At 51.7% G+C, this 23,297-nt stretch overlaps 1 protein-coding gene across 3 annotated transcripts in view; it reads right to left on the bottom strand.

Moving 5' to 3' along the window:
- Window positions 1-225: 225 nt before the first annotated feature.
- Window positions 226-23,297, bottom strand: part of STARD8 (StAR-related lipid transfer (START) domain containing 8) — a 75,781-nt gene continuing 52,709 nt past the window's right edge. For 2 of the 3 annotated variants that reach the window (XM_008568855.1, XM_008568856.1), the window contains 13 exons: window positions 13,298-13,369; window positions 10,672-10,753; window positions 9,612-9,675; window positions 7,057-8,438; window positions 6,277-6,450; window positions 5,303-5,462; window positions 4,600-4,798; window positions 3,968-4,178; window positions 3,571-3,685; window positions 3,096-3,320; window positions 1,933-2,150; window positions 1,660-1,836; window positions 226-1,475 (listed from right to left, as the gene is read on the bottom strand). In XM_008568855.1, coding sequence (XP_008567077.1) covers window positions 1,358-1,475; window positions 1,660-1,836; window positions 1,933-2,150; window positions 3,096-3,320; window positions 3,571-3,685; window positions 3,968-4,178; window positions 4,600-4,798; window positions 5,303-5,462; window positions 6,277-6,450; window positions 7,057-8,438; window positions 9,612-9,675; window positions 10,672-10,753; window positions 13,298-13,369 — 3,197 coding nt within the window. In that variant the 3' untranslated portion in view covers window positions 226-1,357. The remainder of the gene's footprint in view (window positions 1,476-1,659; window positions 1,837-1,932; window positions 2,151-3,095; window positions 3,321-3,570; window positions 3,686-3,967; window positions 4,179-4,599; window positions 4,799-5,302; window positions 5,463-6,276; window positions 6,451-7,056; window positions 8,439-9,611; window positions 9,676-10,671; window positions 10,754-13,297; window positions 13,370-23,297) is intronic. The other variant, XM_008568857.1, reaches the window with a different exon arrangement.

Genomic DNA, 23,297 nt, shown 5'->3' with positions numbered 1-23,297 from the left:
CTTCCAGACCTCGGCTTCCACTTAAATTATAATGCACTCATGAGAGACTATATATGCGCACGCGCATGTCTGTGTGTGTGTGTGTATGTGTGTGTATACAAAATACTTCAAAAAGTTCATGGAAAGATTCACATTATCTTTTCATTCTATTCTTCCATGAACTTTTTGAAGTATCCTTGTATATATGTATATATGTCTATATAGACACATACAATTACACATATATATTCTGACTGTACAGTATTTATAAGTGCAAATAAAATAAGCTTAAAAGTTACAATGGTGGCTAGGACCTATCCCACTCCAGTTCATTTAGCAGAAAGAAAAATAAAGCATCAGCTGGCCTTTGAATGGCATTTGAATTTCCTTATGAGCTGGTGGCTGGGATAGACTGGGTGTGGATCAAGCCCCAGCTAGCTAAGATGGGCCCTTCCATGTGGCTGGCCCAGGGGCCAGGTCTCTGCTAGAGGAAGGTGCTCTATTAGCCTACTACTATAGGCAAAATGGATGAGGACACAGATACCTGTCTCCTTACCACTTTCTGCTTTTGCTTGGCCTGTGCAGATGTGGCAGTCCGTGACAAGAGGCTACACAGGACTCCAGGGAGTTGCAGATAAAGGGTGAAGTCCAAGCCAGGGGAGACTGGCTCATTGGTCTCTTGAGACTTGAGAAAGGAAGGTTCCTCACTCTTACATCCCAAGTTATCCCAAATCATCATGTCGCCTACGAGGGGCCCGTCAGTGTCCACTCTAAATCAGCCTCATAAAAATCAACCTCGTATTTACACAGACACAACAGATCGTGGTGGTTGGGGCTGCCCTTTTCTCTGACCCTGTGCCCACCAGCTCCGGTCTGATTTCTCCGGAAAAGCAAGTTGAAGGCCATTGTTGGCTACAAAGGCAGGACCAGAACCTCCTGCCTAACCTCAAAAGGACCCTAGCATCAAACAGGATGGTTTGGCTTCCCAGTCTGGCAGAAATCTGGGCCCACACACTGCTCTCTACCTCCTTCCCCCTGCAGGCGAGGGAGTTTTTGAGGCTTCAGACTGAGTGGTGGCTTCATGGGCAGGTGGAGGGCAGCAACCATCTTCTTGCTACCAACATGACTCTCCTCTCCTGGGAGAGTAGAATACAGTGTTGGGGATGAAGGTGGAATGAAGATGGGACACCTCAGTTCTCTTTTCCTCCCCTGTAAGTGGAGGGGAGCTTTAAAAATTAAGGGGGACAGGCAGCTGGAGACATCTGGGCCTGGCTCTGTCCCTGGCAGCAGCATCCAGGGGGCTGCTCTACTCCTATTCCCCCTCACTCCCTTGGAGCCAGGGAGCCTGGGTGGTGCTACCCTGGGACCAGCCCGAGGCTCACAGCTTTGTCTCAGGACCAGTTGCCTTCAGTGTGGGGAAGGAATCCCGGATCTTTGCCACTTCCATGGCACACAGGTGCCCAAAGACTTTGTTGTACCAGTCAGGAGAACGGCCCCTGGAGAGGTAGAAAAAGCCAGGAATAAGCAATGGGTTTTTCCCTAGATCTCTCACCAGGGGGAAGGAAGAAAGGACTTGCCTTCAGCCCCAAGGATTACTGGCATGAGGCAGAAAAATAGGGGCAGAAGCAGGGGATGTGGTCAGGGACAAGGGGGTGAAGCAGGCCATCACAGTCCTGGTACCTGAGATCAGCACGGCAGATGTGAGTGAGCCGAGAGCGGCCCAGGCCACAAGGCTCCATGAGATACTGGGAAGTGAGCATGAGGGCCCGTACCCCCAACTCCGGCACAGGTTGCTCAGGGTCCAGGGACTGGGAGACAAGCAGGCAACCCCCCCGAGGCAGATCTGAGCGCCACATCCTGTGGGAAGGGGACACACACATTCAGAGTCCTGGTGCTGGTTCCTGCCCCACCTCCCTGGTCCAAGCACAGCAGGGTGCAGCTGGAGCCCCTCACCGGAGCACCACGAAGTCGCGGCAGGGGTGGGGTGCCATGCTGTCGGTAACATAGTGGTACAGCTCCACACCCGGCATCAGGGCTTCCAGCACCTGGGCCCGCAGCAGGTCCTCATCCCAAAGGGCCCGCTCCCGTAGAACACGATGTAGCACCACGGCTGGAGGGGCTGCCACCTCTGTGGACGCCTTCCACATATGCGGGGGGTGCCCATCCAGTGCCTGTGAGCCACAGGGGTGGGGACGGGGCAGCAGTCAGGACTGAAGAACTCCGACTCTACCCCCAGTCCAGGACTCAAACTGTAGGGCTTAGGGCACCCCTCAGTGCACCCACAAGGGAAGGTTGCAGGGCTCCTGTGCTAAGCCTACCCAGACCCACACAGGACCATGCCAGTGCTTCTCTCCTTTCTCAGCCTACTTGAGAGCCCAAAGAGATGATGAGACACACATTCTTTGAGGCCTATTAGGTCCTACCATGAAATGGGCACAGTGCTCGTCATTTCTGGAAGTAAGCAGGAAGAGCTGATGGTCATCCTCAAGGAACTCACTGTCTAGCTTGGGCAGTAAAACAGGCGCATGACAACAAAAGCTGCCATTTACAGAGCATTCTGTGCCAGGCACTATGCAAGGTTCTCACCCCAATCCTCTACGGGAGGTTTTGTTGTGACCATTTCATACAAGGGAAACTTCAAGCTTGTGATCTTATTCAGAAGCGGTATCCAAGAAAGAGTCAGTGCCAAGAAGGGGACAGAGAGGAATCACCTCCAGCCTGGGGCATGACAGAAGGCACTGAATGGAGGCAGGGCAGTCCAGGCAGCAGGCCAGCATGAGTGGAAGCATAAAGGCAGAAAGGCAGGGAGTTCAGCTTGACTGCGCTGCAGGGAGAGATGGGAGCTGAAGCTGTAAACGTAGCAATGTCTCTGGAATGGAGCTGTTAGAAGGAAATTCTGGTAGGTAGTCCCTGAGAAAGATCCCTTGGTCTCATTTTGTTCCTGATTCCTTAAGGTACTTGCTCAACTGGCTGACATTCTCCAAGTATCAGATTGAGGCACAGTGAGATTGACAGGGTGGCTCCTCCTGGCTCCTTCCTCTGGGTTCCTTGGCCCCCCTCACCTGCGCCATACCCTCTCCCAGCCCCATGGTAACCATGGGTAGGGCAGTGCCCACCTTCCTGCAAGCCAGCTCTGTATGCTGGGGACCTGGCACACTCATCCAGCCCTTGAAGCGCTCAGCAGCATCACGCAGCAGCTCCTGGATGCTCTCCTCCATGTAGAGGCTCAGGCTCATCCCAGCAGCTTGGGCTTGCCGCAGCTCAGCCAGGGCTGGACCAGGAGGGCTGAGCTCAGCTGCACTGTAGGAGCCACAAAGTTGCAACACCATGTCCTGGGGCACCTGAGGCGGCACACACAAACCGGTCTGGGGTCTTAGGAAGCAGGAGACCCCATGGGGTCTATCAGGTTCATGTTAAGGGCGGTGGAGAGACATGGCTACTGCAGCGAGACCCTTGCAGGGGAAGGGTTGCAAGTAGGAGGTTGAGGAGTATGCATCAAGTCGGGCCCTACCCCTGACTTGGGGTGCAAAGGTCAGCCCTTCTGGTTCCCCCTGGTGTGGTAAGTAGGCACCATGGCCTAGGGCTACTCACCTGGAAAAGTTTCTTGCAGTCACTGATCATGTGTGATAGGCCCTGGGTGGCAGCCATGTTCTCACTCAGGTCCCTAGGGCCTGGCCGGCCAACCAGGCTGTGTTTGCTCCTGATCCTGAATGGAGAGGGCAAGAGAAGAGGATGGCACAAGGGCACAAGGCAAGATGGCTGACTTCCAGCTCCCAAGAAGCCAGTTTGTCAGTCCTGACCACGAAACAACATGCTGCCTTTTGGAAGGCCCTGCGCCACTGCAGCGAGGCAGCTCCAGGACCCTGAGAGGTCAAGCTGACCCTTTCTGGTGAGGACAGGGAATGGCAGTGCCAGCCATCAAAGGCCAAAACTCCATTTGGGCCCAAACCCTTCCACCCTGGATCTGACATGCTCAGCCCCATTTCACCTGGGTGAGGGGCTATCCTTCTTGGAGACATTGAGATGGAAGATGGAGGGTGCCAAACACACTGCCAGGTTGCCAGCTGTCATCTGGTTTTCCTCAGCAGAGGCAATGTCACTTAGAAAGTAGAGCAAGGTCTGTAGCACCTCTCGGTTCTCATCAGGAAGCAGCAAGGTAGCAGCTTGTGTGGCTGCCAACCACTGATCTTTGGGGAGGACTGTGAGGAAGGAATGGCAGAAGGGCCTTCCTTACCTCCCAGAGGCTCCAGCAGCAAGCCCCCTACTTCTAAGAGTGCAGAAGGCACAACAGTTCAAAGAGAAGCTAGTGAGAGGAAAGAGAAAAGGTCGGCTCTGAAAGGTCTGTGGGTGTGAGATCTAGCTCTGCTGCTAACATGCGGTATACCCTTAAGAAAGTCCCTTCTTTTCCTCAGGGCCTCAGTCTACCCTTCCATATTAATGGGTTTGGGGAAGTAGAATGTGTTCTCTCTCCAAGGGCTTTTCCAACTCCAGACAGTAAATGTTCCAATGAGCTTGAGGGTCTGGATACATCTGCCTGCACCAGATTTATCTTCCACAAGCCCTAGGATTCAGGGAGGCTGAGAATGGGCAGGTTATTGGGGATAGGTGTAGAAGACTCACACTGGTAGATCTGCAGGAAAGTGGTGGTGAGCTTGCTGGTGAAGATGGGCTCAGGCAGGTCCCGGAAATACTGCTTTAGCAGGTCAGCCACATCATAGGCCGACTGGCCCTCATAGCAGACATTGTCAGGGGAGGCCTCATTCATTTGGCGCAGGTTCTGGATCCGGGACTTGACCCCAGACTTGCGGAAGATGCCCACCTGGCCCATGTAGGGGAGGGTGGGAGGGAGAAATATGGTGATAGGAAGAAGACTGTGAGACACCTTGGACTAGGTGTCTGGAGCACCGGCCACCCCACAGACTTAGAAGCTTGGCAGCCTTCCTGCTCAGCAGGGTAAGAGATAACTGGCAAAACCAAAGAGAATGTCTACAGCCTCTGGGCCAAAGAGAAAAATGGCTTTCTTGGAGATGAGTAGGAAAAGGTGGACCTAGCTAAGGCAGGCTGCTAAAAGATGGGGACTACAGAGCCTGGGCCAGAAGGAAGCTGGCACAGAGCTGGGCAAAAGGGTCCAGCCTGAGGCAGTGGAAGGGAGCTTTGGCTCCAGCCTTGCTGGGCCTTGCTGAGAATAGGAAAGGTCACTGGTGGACCAGCCCAGCCCAGGGGGAAGGCCAGAGCAGTTCTCCTCCCCAGCTCCTCAGCCTTGTGTCTCCCCCGACTCTGGGCTCAGCACTATCTCTCTGCAGGCTCCTCCAGGAAGGCTCACCTGGTCCAAGCACTGGCTGCGCAGGTAGCGCATGGCTTGCTGAATGCTCTGTGGCAGTGGTTGGCCCGTGCGCTGCACATGGATGAGGGGTGGCACCCCAAATACGTGCTGTCCCCGGTAGTCTGGGGTCTTGTTCCTTTTCATGAACTTGGGCACTGACCTGTTTAGGGAAGTGAAAAGCGATCAGGGAGGGGGAACACAGTTTGGAGACTATAGTCTCGGGGGCTCAGGTGGTGGTAAGGCAGGTAAAGAACACACCATATATCCCCAGAATCAACACATTGAGCACCTGCTTTGGGCCCAGCCCTAGGAAGTCACAGAGGAACACATGGAGCTCTCAGTTCAGTTAAAGAGGTAACTGTGTTAACAGGCAGTGACAATTCATGTGGCCAATAGGAGGCCAAGAACTTAGGGGAAGACCCACGAGGGAGGGGAACTGTACTTAGTGGGTCAGGGAGGGCTTCAGAGAGGAGGTGGTAATTCAGCAGGTTCTTGAGGGAAAGGTAGGCATTGTGCCAGAGGAGAAACAGGAAAAGGCCTTCTAGGCAGAGAACAGCATGAACAAAGGCAACGAAGCATGGCACATTCAGGGAGGAGTGACTCGTCCTACTGGCGTATAAGGTGGTATTGCTTGGGAGTGGCACTAAAGAGCCAGAAATACAGGAGCAAGGACCAGACATGAAAGGATTGTGACGGGAAAGAATCTGAACAAGGGGCAGCTATAGCAGCTTGTTTATTTACTGGGAAAGTGATAACCAAAGCTAGATTTTAGGACAATCTCGCTGGTGGCAACATAGAAGTCAGGATAGAGAAGGTATAACTGGAGGACCTAGGGTCCCACACCCCAACACCCACAGCCACACAGCCCTGCCAGCCTCCTGGCATACCCACACCCACTTTATGGGTTGACCCTCCCCAGGGCCCCAGACCTGGGCCAGCAGCTGCTTGCCCACTGTGGTCCAGGAGCCACTCACCAAACCCAGCCCTGTTTGTGGGGCACAGTGTACTTCTCCATGAAGGCGGTGAGCCGCAGCATAGAGCCCTTATGCAGGAGGCTGATCTGGCCTGCAAATTGCCGGTTGATCTCCAGTGACTCCGAGTTGAGGCTGGGCCTATGGGAGTTCTGGAAGCTGTGCCAATGGAGCTTCCTAGAGGGGATGAGAGGGGTGGAGAAGGCCAGAGGAGCAGGTTTGGCTAAACCTTAAAAAGTTGTGTTCTGGTCCTTTTCTTCTCCCAAAAGAAAAAAAGTGCAGGGAGATGGGACCACATTCGGTGCTGCTGCTGGGCCCCAGGGTGGAAAGAGCTTAATCTCCACTTCTAGGTTTTCCCAGGGGCCAAGAAGCCCTCAAAGAGGATGGCACAGAACTCAGGCCCATCTAGTGCCAAGAAGTATTACCAGACCCCTATCCATTCCAAGACCACTGAAGAGGGGCTGCTGCAAGATACACTGAATGGCAAAGCTGGGGGTCAGTGACCACCACCTCACTTTACAGAGGTAGAAACTGAGACCCAAAGAGGAGCTATATTTTCCTGGAGGCCATAGCAAAGGCAGGTCCTGAATCTAACATTCTGGATTCCCAAGTCTCTTTCTATTTCTCTCCTAGGAGTAGTTGCCTGGAGGTAATCTCCCAGCCCCCAAGAAGCTGCCTGTGGGCCTTGTGACTAAGAAATCGGCTTGAGAGAGAGAGAGAGAGAAAGAGAGAGAGAGAGAGCGAGCCCCTCCTACTGCTGCCATCCCTACGCCAAACTCCTACCTGCAGGGCCTGGTAAGTGAGGCCCCAACTCCTGAATCACGCCGTTCAAGGGTCAGTGATGCCTGTAGTCCAGCCATGGACCCTGCAGCCTCAGCCTCATTCATGGAGTTCCCACTAGTGTCAAGTTCACTGGAGGAGGCCACAGTGTCAGAAATGGAGTGTCCTCCTTCCACAGACAGGCTAGAGGCAGAGGTGGGTTCTCCACCTGAATGTGCCTCCTGCTCAATGTCCTGGGCCGAGTCCAGGGTCTCTACCTGTGTCAATGGCTCAGCTTTGGCTGGAGCCTGAGCCTGAGCTGGGGCTACTGGCTGCACTTTGGCCTGGGCTGGGGATTCTCCACGGGCCAGAGCCTCTGCCTGGCCTTCAACCTCAACTGTGGCTATTTCTACCAAAGAAGTGGCCTCTTCCTCTTCTGTCTCATCTTCTTCCTCTTCCTTAGCTCCAGGCCCCAGGTCTGGGTACATGGCCTGAGACCAGAGCTCTACCTGTTGCTGCAGTCCCCACACATGATGGAGGATGTTGTCTAGGTGGGCGTAGCTGCCTCTACCCTCCTCCTCATCTTCGGCCTCGGCCCCAGCCAGTATAGGCTCAGCTGGGTACAGCTCGGGCAAGTTGTCATAGGTGCTGGCATGGCTGCCCGTTGAGCCACAGGAGCCCCGGCGCCTGTCATAGCCCCAGCACTTTCCTGGCTGCCAATCTGCCAGACGATGTCCATCCTCAGGACATAGGCTCTCAATGGACAGGGAACGTGGGAATGTGCCTGGTTTGTGGTCCCCGGGCACATGCACCAGGCAGTCACCCCGGTGTACCCGCAGAGGATGCCAGAACGTGGCCACAGGCCAGGCTCCCCCGGCCCTCTGAGTCTCAGCACCACCACCACTGGCTAAGGTGGCTGCTCGGTTCTTGGCTCTGTAAAATCCAGATAAGAGGAAGCCACGGCAACTACGGACAGATGAGGCTTTTGTGACCTTCTCTGAGGTGGCTGGGATACGCTCAGGCTCTGCCTGCTGCCTGCCACCTTTTTCCCTCCGCCTCAGAGACTCAAGGTGCTTGAGGAAGCTATGGGAACGGTGCTTCTTGGCTTTGTCCTGGGGACCCTCCTGGCCCTGAGTGGGGCTGAGAAGGGACTGGTCACTCGGGCTGGGGGCACAGCCTAGCAAGGGCAGATCCACTGGCTCAGGCGGTAGGCTCACGGTGATGGCTGGCAGGGAGGTGGCACTAAGCTCAGTGAGGACACTCTCACAGCTTGAAGTCACTGGCAGGCCAGCGCTCGGTGGGGCCAGCAAGTCAGAGGAGCCCATGCGAGACCAGCGCTTACTTTCCCGCTGGAAGGCCCAGTGGCTGCTGATGGTACACTGCTCTTCCTCTTCTGGGTCTTCATTCTGGGGAGGGTGCCACAGGGTCAGGTCAGAGAATTCCAGCTCACAAGCCCGTGCTTGTGCTTCACTCTCTGCCTCCAAATTCTTAGGGGGCTTTGAGATAAAAAGTCCTGCTTTATGGTTGAAGACATGGCCTGGGATCAGGGGGAGAGCTGGCCCTGGTAGTGCCAGGGGAAGCCAGGAGTCATAGATGGAGCCTAGATGTATGGTAGCAATCATCTAATCTACACCTCTCCCCCATTTTATAGATAGGGAAACTGAGACCTACAGATGAGAGGCCATTTGCCCAAGGTCATACAATGTCATGCAGTAAGTCAGTGACAGAGCCTCTCAAGTCTCTAGACTATAGCCTTAGATTAGAATCACAGAATGCCAGAACTCAAGGGGATTTTAGATTTTCTAATTTGTCTCTTCCTTTGCAAGGTGGGGAAACTGAGGCCCAGACAGGGAGAGGCTTGTCTGAGGTCAATCAGTGGCAGTGCTGGGACCAGGCCCCATGGGTCTCCTGATTTACATGCCAGGACTTTGTCAACTTGGCTGCCCTACCTGACTGCAGGCCTCTCATGGAGAAAGTCCCAGAAGAAAGCAAAAAAGCTTGTCCCCAGGAAAGGATAGGTTACTAGGTCTGCATTCCAGGCCTAAGTACAGACCAAGAATCTTCTTGGTTTCAGCAATCCCAGATTGGCAGAGTCGTAAATTCATTGTAGAGATGAGGAAATGCTCATAGGGATAAGACCTCATAGGGGTGAGGCTGGGGATCCTGACTTCTAAGGCCATATAGGCCATGATCTTTCTGCCACATTATTCTGTCTCTGCATCCGTTCAAGGAATTTTAGCCATCACAAAGCAAGTAATGGAGGCAGATGGACTTCTCTGAGGAGGGCCCAATACTAGGTCAAGTTATTGGGAAACCCAGGAGGAGAGGTAAGCTGAGGTGAAGATGAGGCCCTGGGCCAGGATACTTGCTCTCATACTCCAACCTATAGACCAGGCTTGCCAAAACCCAGTGGCCTCATAGAGCCTCCTACATTTTCACCCTTGAGCTGAAGCAAAGCTCTGCTCTGGACACCCCAGACTCCTGAGATACTGGAGCTGGTCTCACAAGTGGTTTAAGAATGTCCTAGGTTTTCCCATGGTGCCACAAGACCATAGACCACACCCCTTGCCATGACTCACCTGCTTGCATTGAAAATGAACCTCCAGTTTCATCGAGGCACAATTGTTCAAGGTCATCAGCCTCCTGCAACAAAATGAAAGTGTTCATCCAAGGGTCTCAAACCCCAATGCCTGGCATAGCCTACCAAGACATTCCCAAGAGGCCATCCATCACTTTACATGCCCAAGCTATCAAAATGTCTCCCAAGCCCCAGTGTTCATGAAGGTTTAAGCACTAGATACAATGCTGGGAATATTATGGCCTCTATCCTCCAGGAGCTTACAGATGTGGAAATAAACCACTACAGAAATCGCACAGGTTCAAGGACAGAGTAGGCAGAAGGCAGAGAAGAACACAGAGGGTACGACAAGGAACTTCCATGAAGGGAGGGGGTGCAGTCAGAAAAGGCTTCCCGGAAGGCAGCAATGGGATTCGGAGGTTGAGTAGAACAGGGCCTTCTATCGCAGGCTTCCACAGCAGTCTGTGACAAGGCAGAGAGAGAAGTGGTCAGTAAACAGAACAGTATGGGTATGAGAGGGTGAGACCAAGGCTGATACCGCAGGTCAAAAGCCAGATTGCAAAGGGCCTCAGGGGACATGGTAAAAAAGCTTTGCATTTTTGCCTGTAGGCAGTGACAAATTTTAGGCAGAGCAGCACCCACTTGGAGCTTAAAACAGCTGACTCTGGAAGCAGTAGACAGGATGGACTGGGGTGGAGGGTGGAACACAGGAACTGAAGCCAGTTAGGAGGCTCCTGTAACAGATCCAAGGAGAAGTCATGGTTCGGCCTCAAACAAGGGTCAAACTGGCGTAAGTAGGGAGGGGCTGAATCAGAGGAATGTCTGGGGGATATAACTTAAGAGAAAAGAATCACAGACCAATCTTGGCTTTCTAGCTAGACTGAGTGGGTGGGTGAGGGGTCACAGACACAGAAAACATAATAAGCAATGTGACTGCAGAAGATGAGTTGCATTAATAAGCTGCACTCCTCCTCTGTTAGAGGGTACAGGGATCATCTCTTCCATGACGAAGCCCCAAGCTGGGCCCTTGACTTCCTAAGCCTGGCCCTCAGCCCCCCTACCTGCACAGGGCCCCCAAAGAGTCCTCGTCCAGAAAACCGTGGTCCTTCTTCACAGAGCCAATATCCAGGGGAAATGAACCTTCTGTATGGCAGAGAGAAGCAAAGATGAGTTCAGTGGTAGATCAGAAACTCAGCCTCAGCAGCCCTTGAGCTGGAAGGGAGAGGCCAAGGAGGAAGGGAAACAGGATGGCAAGAACCAAAGCAGAAGGAAAAGAATCCAGGGTGAATGAGGGGAACCCAGGGAGCTCAGGGCTGGCAGTCAGGGGAAACATCAGGGAGAGGCTAGGAGGGTGCAGCAGGCCCAAAGGATCCCATCAGTCAGTGAGGCAGGTCCATGAGGGACAGCAGGCCCAAGACTCTGGGTGGCTGCCAAGAGCGAACCTGGGTTCCCCCAGTCCCCTTGGAATCCTGGGCTGCTGAGACAGGGACCCTCCTCCCAGGCCCAAGGTGAACTGCAGGGAGTAGGGAGGGAGTGAGGACAGAAGGGACACTTCCCCTTATTGCCCAGAGCAGTGGGAGTCCACTCTCTGGGACCAGGGGGAGGAGAGGAGAAATGAAGGAGTGGGGAAAAGGGGAGAGAGAATCTGAGAAGTCTCACAGCTCTCTGTGCTGGCAAAAACAAGCCCAATTGTTCATTTACTCATTCATCTAATACTATTTGAACACCTACTTTGTGCTAGGCATTGTGCAAGATGCTGGGCCTACGACAGTGAACAAGACAAAAATGGTCCCTGTCTTCATGGAGTTTACACTCTCATAGGAAACAGAAAATACACAATACATGAAACCAAGATAATGCAGTTACAAATGCCATGGAAGATATCAGCCAGAAAAATGGGGTAAAGAGAGGCTGGTGAGGTGGGGGCTACTTGTACAGAAGAGGTCAGCAAAGGCTGTTCTGAGGTGGTGACTTCTGAGTTGAGTCCTAGAGGATGAGAAGAAGCCAGCCATGCAGAGAAACCGAGAAGAGTTCCAGGTGGGAGTCATGTCAACATCAAGGCTCCAAGGAGGGAATGAGCTTGGTGTGAGCAAGTAGTAGAAAGGGGCCCTGTGAGCAAAAGGGGGTGTAAAACTGGAAGTTGGATAATGCTGTCTTGGAAGCCAAAGTAAAGCCTTCGGGTTTATTTCACACTGAGTGTGCTGGGAAGCGTTGGAGAGTGTGGAGCAGAGGAGTGACATAGTCAGACCTATGGCCAACAGGATCCCTCTAGCTGCAGTGTGGAGACCAGAATACTGGAGGACAAAAGTGGAAGCATGAAGGTCAGGAAGGAGGCTGGTATGCTAGTCCAGGTGAGTGGTGATGGTGGGTCATGCCAGGATGTGGCAGTGGAGGTGGTAAGAAGTAGATTGAGTCAAGATATATTCTGGAGGGAGAAGGGATTTGCTGAAGGGTTGGATATGGGGGAAGAGGGAAAAAAAGGAGTTAAAGATGATTCCTCGATATGGGCAAGTGGTTGGATGGTAGTGCGCTATCAGGAGTTGGATTTTAGACCCATTAAATCTGAGCTGCCTATCAGACACCTGAGTAGAGATATTGAATCAGCAGTTAAACAGATGAATCTTGGGAATGAGGTCTGGACAGAGACATTTGGGAGTCATCAGAATACAGATGGGGGCCGGCCCGGTGGCGCACTGGATAAGTGCGCCGCTTGGGAAGCGCAGCGGCGCTCCCGCCCGAGGGTTCGGATCCCACATACAGACCGGTTCCTGCTCACGCTCACTGGCTGAGCGAGGCGCGGGGGCAACACCGAGGGTTGCAATCCCGTTGCCGGTCCCCGGTCCAGTACGGGGGCAACACTGAGGGTTGCGATCCGTTGCTGGACACGGAAAAAGACAAAAGACAAAAAAAAAAAAAAAAAGAATACAGATGGGACTTGGATGAGGATCTCACAGGAAAGAAACATCGAGAGAGAAGAGGGCCCTGAGAAGCCCTAACATTTAGATATTAGAGGAAGCAGCATCAGCTCAGGAGACTGAGAGCAGCAGCTAGAGAGGCAGCGAGGAGAAGGGGTGTCCCAGAAGCCAAAGGAAGGAGTGGTCAACTGCACCGAGTGCTGTTGAGAGATGAAGTAAGGTGAGGACTGGGAAGTGATCACTGAATCTGACCACACGCAGGTCACTGGTGAACTTGATGAGGCGAGGTGGTGGTGAAGTCAGGGAGCAGTGGTGGTGTGGGAAGAAGAGGGGAAATGGAAACAGCAAGTATGAAGAACTCTAAAGAAAAACAAAAATGAACAGCAATGAAGGAAAACAGAGAAATGAGGTCATCACCGTGGGGAAGGTAAGGTCAAGACTGGGCCACCAGGGAACACAGTGTCTCTATGTAAATGGCATCCTCAGGAGTGGTACACAGCAGTGGCCCTGGTCAAGACCAGGGACTTGAAAATATGGGCAACACCAGAGCTTACAGAAGCTGACAAGAGTGATCCGGTAGAGAGATGATAATGTAGGAGACAGAGTTTGTAACTGCAGGAGCAAAGTCCCTGAAAAACTTTGGGCAGGGCCAGTACATACAGCCTCTTGTGTGGTTGGAGAGAGGATCTGATTTGCCCCATTTTACAGATGAAAACACGAGGAATAAGAAGAGTTTTAGAACAGGGGACGGTGAGCAATTGAGTGGCCTTACCTTCAAACAGCCGAGCATACTGAGGGAATCCTGTTGCACGGAGCCACTCACAAGCTTTTTTGGCCTCGGCTTCTAAAACAGAGCAGGGGAAAACAAGCAGAGAAATGGGGTTAACAGGGTGCTGGTACTAAACCCCCAAGTGTACATTGCCTCACCTCCAGCAGGCAGGCCCGGCTAGTTCTGGCAATCCAGAAATGACAAGAAAAGCACAGAGGGGCTGGCACAGTTACTCCAGGTCATAACCAGCTAGGATTTCATCTGCTCCCCAAGCCCTACTCCCTGTTTGTCCTGGCCACCACTTTCTTGAACTTCATTCCCCACTTGCCCCAAACCCCTCCCACTCTCCCACCTCCTGCCCAAGAACAGAACCCACCACCATCAGCAACTCCCAGTATTGTCTGGGGTCACGGAGTCCTGCTGGGATAGGAAACCACAGCTGTGTCCTCCACCCCTTGCCTTCCTCAAGGAGCCATCCTCTCCCAAGATATGAAATGTTCAACAATAATTATTATTCTCCTTCTCATCATCATATCTAATATCCTCCAGCACTTTGACAGCCAAATCTCATTTAATACACATGAATACCTGTGAAGAAAGTTTCACTAGCCCCATGTTACGGATGTACAAACAGACTCAGAAAAGAAGTGACTTGTCGGGCCAGTCTGGTGGCGCTCCCGCCGAGGGTTCAGATCCCACATACAGACCGGCCGCTCACTGGCTGAGTGAGGAGCGGGGGCAATGCCGGGGGTTGCGATCCCGTTGCCGGTCCCGGTCCGGTACGGGCGCAACACTGAGGGTTGCGATCCGTTGCCGGTCACGAAAAAAAACAAAAAAACAAAAAAAAAAAAAAAAAAAGAAGTGACTTGTCTACAGTCTTGCAGCTGACAAAGTAGCAGTGCTGGGGTTGGGGGCCAAGCTCAGTCCAACTCCAGTTCAGGGTTCCCACCCTCTGACAGCAGCCTCCCCAGTGCACTTCTTCCCCAGCCACTCACCAAGTTCCTGTCCTCCCTCCCCAGGGGGCCTCCCACAACTGTTCCAGTTTCCTCAGCCTATCTGTGGCATACTCAGTGCTGAATGTCATGCTGACATAGTGCTGGCCTGTGGGAGTTATGGCTGGGCCAACCTCCCGCCTCTGCCCTGGGAGTGTCTGGCACAGAGCTGGCATCTGCCCCCAGCCTTAGTGGGGATGTGCAGCTGGACTGAAGCTATAGAGGCCTTCCTGGTCAGGGAAGCTGAATACCAGTAGCAGAGCCCTTGGACTGTCCCTGATTCAGGTGGTACCAAAGACCAGCGGGGCTAGGACTATGGGACCTGGCATAGTGGGGCTGGTGGCAGAAGGCTGCTGGCTTCAGCAGGGCTGCTCTGGCCAACATTTCCTCATTCCTTAGCACCTGTGGCCAGAGTCTCACCTGGCCCCACTGACTAGAGGACTCCAAGGGCACTGGTGGGGTTTTTCCAAGACAGGAAGCACTCTCTCTTCCCAGTGTTTACCTACAAGGAAATCCAGGATGAGATCCTGGCAGCAGGGACTGAGAAAATAAAAGAAAAAACAGTATTTCAGAGATACAGGGTAAGTAAAGGGAGGGAAGAGTAGGGGAAGATGGAAGTCAGTCGGAAAAAATAATAGACCCCTCAAAGGTCCCGTGCTGATGAGAATTTGAGGGGGAAAAGAGAAGGCTCTGCAGCCCCCGGAGCCCCTGAAGGCTTTGGGGGCAAACAAAGGTAGGGCAGGGATGAACATCTGTGCATTTCTGTGAGTGCACACAGCAGGTCAGTGCCCACCTCACATCTGTCTCTGCATATAGCTGGACACAACTTTGCTCGTGTGCACGATCCATCGATGTGGGGTCGTGCACTTATATATACCCATAGGCACCTCGGTCTGTGCATGCACGTGTGTGTGTGTGTTATGTTACTGCAGCTTGCTAATCACCAGGACCTCTGAGAGGCCCTAGGGAGTGTCTGACAGAGCCCTGCTAGCAGTACCTCAGCCCGTCTGGCAGGGGGCAATGCAGGCCTGTGAAAGGATCAAATTCGCTAGGCCAGTGGTAGTCTGGGTGATGTGGTTAAGGCCAAAATGACTGCACACTGGCCCCAGTGAGCATTTGAGGACATGGTTTTGCTGCTAGGACAGCTCAGCTGGTTGCCACCACTACTTTCCTGTCTCCTGTTCCTGCCACACCCCCTGGAGAAAACCCCTGATCTCAGTGGCCCTCCTGGCAGCCAGTTCTGCTTTCCTGTCATTAGGGCAAAAGGAGGTGCCAAAAGACAGACCTGGCCAGAATTTCCAGGGAGGTGGGCACAGTGACCCTTAAGGGGTCAGAAGTCTGAAATGGCCACTCCAGGCAGGGGAGGGACTGCCCCAGGCATATCCCTCCATGCCAGGAACACACCCTTGAAATCCCACTGCAGCCCTTGGTCCCTCATGGCTGGAGGCCAAACAAAGAGGAGGAGAGGTAAGGAGACAAGGGAGGCAGTACTGAAGTCCTACAGCTTACACATCTGCACTATCCGCCTGAGCCACAGAGCCCATGGGAGAGTGGCAGGCTGCCTGCTCCCTTGATGCTAGGCTAGCAGAGACTGGCGGCGGGGGGACCAGCTCACTCACATGGGTGCCAAGTTCTCTCATTCCTACCTTGAACACTCTAGTCCCTTGCTACTCGAAGTGCAGCCCCAGACTAGCAGCCTCAACATCACCTAGGAGCTTCTTAGGAATGCAGAGTCCCAGGCCATGCCCCAGACCTACTGAATCAGAATCTACATTTAACAAGATACAGGCAATTTGCACACACATTAAAGTTTGAGAAGTACTAGCTTAAATCACACAGCTCAGTGATTCTCACCCTTGGATGCACATTAGAATATCAGCAAGGAAACTTTAAAAGATAGCAGTGCCCAGGGCCCCATCCCCAGAAGGCTGACTTAATTGGTTTGTGGTGGGATTCTCCACATCAGTTTTTTTTTTTTTTTTAAGCTGCAGTATAGGGCATACTGAGGCCCAAGGGACTTTTTCAAGGTCACACAAAGTTAAGTGTTATAGTTGAGACTACACCCCAATCCTTTAATTCTATGTTCAGTGCTCTTTTCCATTGCATTATGCCACCTGCCCTTGGATGCCACTAAGCAAGAGGCTTAGACTCAAAGGAACCAACTCCAGGCACCTAAACTTTTCTCTACTCCTTCTGGTCTAGTGGAGTTACAGGCCTGGGTTCAGTCACTAGCTCTTTGACTTCGGGCAAGCTGTATAAGCCCTCTGTGCATCAGTTTCCTCCTCTGTAAAAAGGGGGCGGGGGGGTCATAGCATCCACTTCTATAGCTACCGAGAGCATTAAATACAATACTGGAGAAAATAAAGGCCCCTGGCTGGCACATAGTACCAAGTATTCAATAAACCTGCTCCCTCCCAACTCTGACTCTGAAGGGTCCCACAGAAAAAGAGAAAACTGGAGGAAGAGGCCCAGCTAGTGTTCCCTTCTGGGTCTGTACAATGGCTGTGCCCATACCACTGTCAGAATTGAAGCCAAATGGCTCAGGGAAGTGAGGTTAGGAAGCAGTAGTTTCAAAGAGGCTGCAATTGCTCCAGAGGACAAAAGAGCAAAGGAGTTTAGAGCAGGGCTACAGATTGAATTACCCAGCAGCCCTCCCTAGTAGGGATCTAGAGAATGTAAATGAGTTATTACCAAACAGGATGTCAGGGACATTGGCTCCCAACAATACACCATCTCATGGACGGTTGGGGGGCCCTGAGGCTCCTTCCCAGATGCAGCAGTCAGAGACATATGTCCTGGTGATTAAGGGCCCAACTACGATGCTTTGCCTTTGTCCCTCTCACCCGTCCCAGCCCGCTCAGGCTGGGGCCAGAAGTGGCCCCAATCCCACCTCCAGTAGTCAATTCACCTGGGGTTGGAGCCTGGGCAGCCCAGACTGAAGATTGGTTTATGTGCCCAGAGGGGAGAGTGACATCGGGCAGGCTGAGGCGAGTAAGGCAGGAATGTCTGTGGCCCCTGGCCCTACCTCTGTGTCCAGATGTGCAGATTCTAGGGCATGGCTGTCAGCAATTTCAACAGCTATATTCTGCAGGCTGTGCTATGGCCAAAGGGGGATGTGCCAGGACAGGTCAGTAACAGCAGTCAGCTGGCACAAACTGGATTTCACTGAGATTTAAGCCCAGACTCTGTCCCTGGGGAGGGGCCCAGCTGATCAAAGCCATACGAGTCAGGGGAGAGGGCAAACTAGAAAGCTCCAGAGTCAAATCAGGCCTCAGGGCCACATCCACAGGTCTCCTGGAGGGAGCGTCAAAGGAAGGGCTGAATAGCAGCACATGGTTTCAGAGGTAAATGACAATACCTGCACCAGCAGGGATCCTCTTAGCACAAACCATTTCTTTATACAGAGAAGGACAGAACTAGGGGAAAAGCAAGGCTTCTGTTCCTGAGAAAAGCTATATGAACGAAGGTAAGGTATATGCACCCAGGAAAAAGGCAGCAACGTTTCATAATGTCCAAAGATCATAACCAAGTTGGAAAAACAAAGCTTTTTCCAATCAAGCCAGCTTCCCTGCCATAAGGCAACTTTCAACAAATGTGTTGGTCTCCTTTACCTTACTTAGCTTCCTGTTTGTAAAGGCATTTCCCCCATGGCCCTCCCCACTGGATGGGTGCCTCCAAAATAGGGTCTGGTATCAGCGATGGTCTCTCCCACCTTCAGTGAGCACAGGAGGAAGTCAGTGTCCTGAGAGGTAGAGAAAGACCTGGGATGCCACTGTCTATGTGACAACCCAAGTTCCCAGGGTGGGCTCTGTGAGACCAAGGTAGAGCTGGGAAGCAGGCAGAAGGGCTGCCTCCAACTGCAGGCCCTGCTACTGCAGCTAGGAAATGCTAGGCCCTGGCAGATGGCTTCTCAGATCATTTCTCTTGGTTTATACGAAGCGCACTTCCTTTGCCCACTCCCCACCCTTAGAGAGGGACCCCTCTCAAGGAGGAGATGCTGGTTTTTGGCAGAGGGCTTATATCTCAGAAACTACCATCCTCAGCACTTGGCCCCAACTTCTCCATCCACCCCTTCGTAAGGACACACTAAGAGGCCTACTTAAGCCAAAAGAAGCTTGCCCAACCCAGCCTTGGGCCCTGGCAAAGGACTACATCCCTCGGAGACAGTACTTCATTCTAATTTGCACAAAGGTACCCTCTAGGTTGGCAGTGACCCTGGCAGAGATGCTGTGACAGGTGACTGACTGGCTATGCCACCTCTCTCTCTGAGGGACAAAGGGAGAGGAGCCTTTGCAAGAGCCCATACTAAGCTGTCAGGGATTCCAGGGCCATCAAGATGTCCCCTTCCCTACTTTGGAGCAGACATTCAGCAGGGCTGGAGTACCCTGTCCACTGGGAGGGCCAGCACACTCATTCCCTCTCTCTGCTCTTGCTGCCCTTAGCTAGAACTGCAATTCTAACTTGGTTCTTGCAGGGGAGGGAGGTACAGGGAGGAAGTGAGACAAGACTAAAATAACTCTCATCCCACATTCCAAACCTTGCAGGAGGGGCACCCCAGCAAGGGCCACTATATTTCAACCAGCCTAGCTTGGCAGTGCTAGACACTGGCTGGCCTCTGCCTTGTTAGGTCACCGGGCAGAACTTGGGGCCATGCTGCACCTGTTCGGATGCCAGCCTCAGCCTCAACCAGAGCTACAGCTGGATGCCAAACTCCTGGGCCCATGTAAGCAACACTTTGGGAGTCTCCCTATCACAAATGAAGCACCACCAAAGCAAAGAGCTCAGGAGGGTCCAATGGGACTGGGTGGCAGCAAAATCAAGCCACTGAATTTTTTTGCTGGCCAGCGGTAGGTTCACGTGTGTGGCTCTACCCTCTAACATCTCTCTCTCCTTAACAATCCACATCCACACCATGGGCAAAGGGCAAAACTTCTAATCTCTACCACAGGAATTTTCAACCCAGAGACAATCCCTACCCCCCAAAAGGGGACATTTGGCAATGTCTGGAGACATTTTTGGTCATCACAACTGGGGGGATGTGCTACTAGCATCTACTGAGGCCAGGGATGCTACTAAACATCCTACAGGCACAGTACAGCCCCCACAACAAAGAAAGGTTGACTCAAGATCTGAAGTATAAGATGATGAGAGTCACCCTCCGCCTTGTCTGGGGCCTCTGGCAACTCTAGGCAGCTCCACCCCACCTGGGGGATGTCCTAGGGGGTAAGGTGAAGAATGAATGCAACATTCAATGGAGGTCCCTTCCTTTTGCACATTGTGAACACCTTGCAGGGCCAGCCATGGAGAGGAGGCAGTTCTGTTTTGGGGTTTTTATAAACATAAAAGTCTTATGGTTTGAATGTCCCCTCCAAAACTCATGTTGAAATTTAACTGCCACTGTAACAGTATTAAGAGTTGGGGCCTTTCTTTAAGAGGTGACTAGACCATAAGGACACTGCCCTCATGAATGGATTGATGCCATTATCAAGGGAGTGGGTTAGTTAGCCCCAGAGTGGGCTTCTGATAAAAGGACAAGTTCAGCCCCCATCTTCTCCATTTCACGTGCTTACTTGCCCTTCTGCCATGTTATGATGCAGCACGGAGGCCCTCACCAGATGCAGTGCTATGCTCTTGGACTTCCTGGCCTCCAGAACCATGAGCCAAATAAACCTCTGTTCTTTATATATTATCCAGTCCGTAGTATTGTGTTATAGCAGCACAGAATGGACTAAGGCAGGAAATTATACAAGAAACCCCCCACCCCCCTTCACAAAGCTGTGGCTTGAGCTCCTGTAAATGAGAGAGTCACAAGGGCCCTGAGGTTAAACCAGACTTCTGGCCCACTGGAGCTGCTTGAGAATTTAGGTCCAGAGGTGGCCCAGCCTGTGGTTTCCTAAACTAGTGCTTGATACAACAGGGCCAAAGTGGACAGCTGACATTCCTGCTGGGCCCAGGGCTTCCTGGTGACAGTGAAGGTCAAAGCAACCATCTGCTCTTCTACAGTTGCTCCATTAGCTTTCCTGCCCTAGGGGCTCCTGCTCCCAACCCTGTCCCAGGTGCTCTGACAAGGTCATGGTGACAAGGAAAGACAGGTGTTTTAGTAAGCCACATTCTACTCCACTACCTTCAGTTCCCTGCCTGGAGGCAAGAGATGCCAGCCAAACCGGTCTGGGGCAGATATTAAACCAGCAGTAACTGCTCTCCACTGCAGTATGAGTAGAAAGTATCGGACTGACGGTCAGGTGAACTACCTTCTAGCCTTAGCTCCACTAGCAATTTGTTACGTAACCTTAGGCAAGCTACTACCTCTGTCTGAGCCTCAGTTTCCCCATCATATAATGGCCATTCCCCAAAACCTGGAGCCAGAGCAGAGGTATGTGTGATCAGCGGTGGCTGGTGCAGTACAGGGATCTGTCCTCCTCCTTCACATTCTCTTCTGGGAGACCTAAGTGAGGGTCCTCAGTGGAGACCAAGACCAAACCCACCTTCCCCCACAAACCAGGTCTCCTGGTGTTACTGCCTCCAAAGGCACCAAACACCTAGGCTTAAACCTCCAGTCATTCTGTCTTCCTCTCTCCCCACATGTACTTAGTCCCCAAGTTCTATCAACTTTTCCATCAAATGGTCAAGGTTCCCCATGCCCGACTGTGCTCTAGGTTCTAATGCTTAGATTACTTCAGCGCTCCAAGTTCCCAGCCTCCAGTCTCTCCTTTCAATGCGTCATCCTGCCAGCTTCTTCTTCCAAGATCCCTCTAACCTGGCTGCTGTCCTACTCTGCAACCTAACAGGCTCCCTACTGCCCACAGCTTGGGACAGATATCAGACTGCTTTCTACCAGGCACTCAAGACTCTGCACATTCTAGACCCAGTCTGACTTGAAGCTACTTATTCATCAAGATGCGGGTAAAACATCCCCTTCCAGGAAGCCTCCCCTGACCTCTAACCAACCCCCCATTACCCCATGGTTCAGTTCAATTAAGTGGCTCCCTACACATTTCCATGACCTTCTCAGCAACATGTGAGTCTGTCTCCCCCAATTCAACTGGGAGCTCCACTGCACTGGGTCCTATTGGTCTTGGTGTCCCCACTGCAGTGTGGTAAGGGCTACTGAACATTCTGACAGCACACAGACAGGAAGCCCTGCTTCCCAACAGTGTGTATGCCTCTGACTCCACCCCCTCACTGGTATCACCACAGCACAAGACACAGAACTGAGAACACACCTTCAGCTCAAAGCCTCTCACTGACTGGCAGAAACCATAGGGCCAAGAACCAAGGCCCAGAGGTGTGAGAACAGAAAATGAACTCTGCTGGAGGGTAGAGGCATTCTGACCTGACGGAGCACTTGGCTCTGCCACCCCAAGCTCACGTGAGGACATCCAAGTTCACATGAGAGACAGGTCATGCACCACCTCCTGCTTCCTTCTCTTGCCTGTAAGATCTTGGCATTCGCCTGCTTTGGCCCTATGCCACCACCTCTGCATCCCACTCCCTTGCCTCCTTCCCCTTCCTTTTGCTGAGGCCAAATATAAACTTCCAAGCAGGAAGTGCCTTGAAAGAGCATGGCCCCACCCTGAAGTCCAGAGAAAATTGTCCCTGACAGACAGGAAATGGGCCCGGGAGAAGTGGTCTCCTCCGAGAGTGACAAGAAACAACCCCTCCCCTGAGCCCTGCAGCAAGCCAGAGGGAGGGCCATGATGCTGAACACATAGCAGTGGGCAGGGGTCTAGGGCCTTTGGGGGAGGGGTGACAATGAGCACACTCAGGCCATTGGGGGGTAAGGAGGGAAGGAGAACCCAAAATGGTGACCTAACAGCTGTGTAAGGCCTACAGGCATAGAAGTTATGGGGTACAGTGGAAAGAGTAACAGGCTAACGTGGCTTTAGTCCTGGTCTGCTACTTCTTACTGTAGCTATGCTCATTAAAGACAATCTTTATGATACTAAACGTAATTATTATTAATTAGTAACAGACACTAACAGTTATTGAGTACTTACAATGTGCCAGGCTCTGGGCCAAGAACTTTACATAGATCATATTGGGCAAGGTATTTAACTTCTCTTTGCCTCAGTGTCCTCATCTGTAAAACAGGGATATAATCATAGTACCAACAACATGAGGTTTCGGTGAGGATAAAATGAGATAATAATAATAGCCCAAGTGTATCGAGCCATTACTATGTCCCAGGCATTTCTTTAGGTACTTTTTATACGGATTATATCACTGAATCTTCACAACAACCTTATGAAGTAAGTGTTCCAATAATATCTCTATTTTACAAATGATGAAACTGAGGTCCAGAGATATGGAGCAACTGGCCCAAGGTCAACAGCTAAGAAGCAATGAGCCAAAATGCAAATCCAGGCAGTCTGGCTCCAGAGTCAGAGCTACCAAGTTAGAGTCCTCATTAAATAAGAGAAATCACCTGGCACACAGCAGACATCTATCAGGGTTTTTACACAATGGAATACTACCCTGCCATAAAAAGAATGAAATTCGGCCATTTGCAGAAACATGGATGAACTTAGAGAAAATAATGTTACGTGAAATAAGCCAAACACAGAAGAGAAATACCACATATCCTCACTCATAAGTGGAGCTAAAAATTAAACAAAATAAAGAAATAAAGACAACAAGCACAATCATACATTGGACTTTAAAAGGAGAAAACAGAACTGAGGTTCGCAGAGGTGGGAAAGGAGGGGGTTAGTGAGAAATTGGTAAAGGGCCACAAAAATTGATTACATTGTATAATGTTGAATATACTAATTATCCTGATTTGAGCATCACATATTGCACACAGGTATTGATATTCAACTGTGTACCCCACAGATATGTACAACCAACTATGTTTCAATAAAAAAATTAATTAAATAAAAATAAATAAATAAATAAAATAAAATGCACATGCCTTACCTTTTCCACCCTAAAAAAAAAAAAAAAAAAAAAGGCCCATTCCCTTCCTTTTCCCCCCAAAAAAAAAAAAAAAAAAAAAGGATTTTTGCAATATG

This window comes from Galeopterus variegatus, unplaced genomic scaffold (assembly GCF_000696425.1).
Source record: "Galeopterus variegatus unplaced genomic scaffold, G_variegatus-3.0.2 Scaffold447, whole genome shotgun sequence".
Classification (NCBI taxonomy): Eukaryota; Metazoa; Chordata; class Mammalia; order Dermoptera; family Cynocephalidae; genus Galeopterus; species Galeopterus variegatus.
The sequence above is the reverse complement of the archived record's forward strand: the minus strand, read 5'-3'. Positions and strand labels throughout refer to the sequence as shown.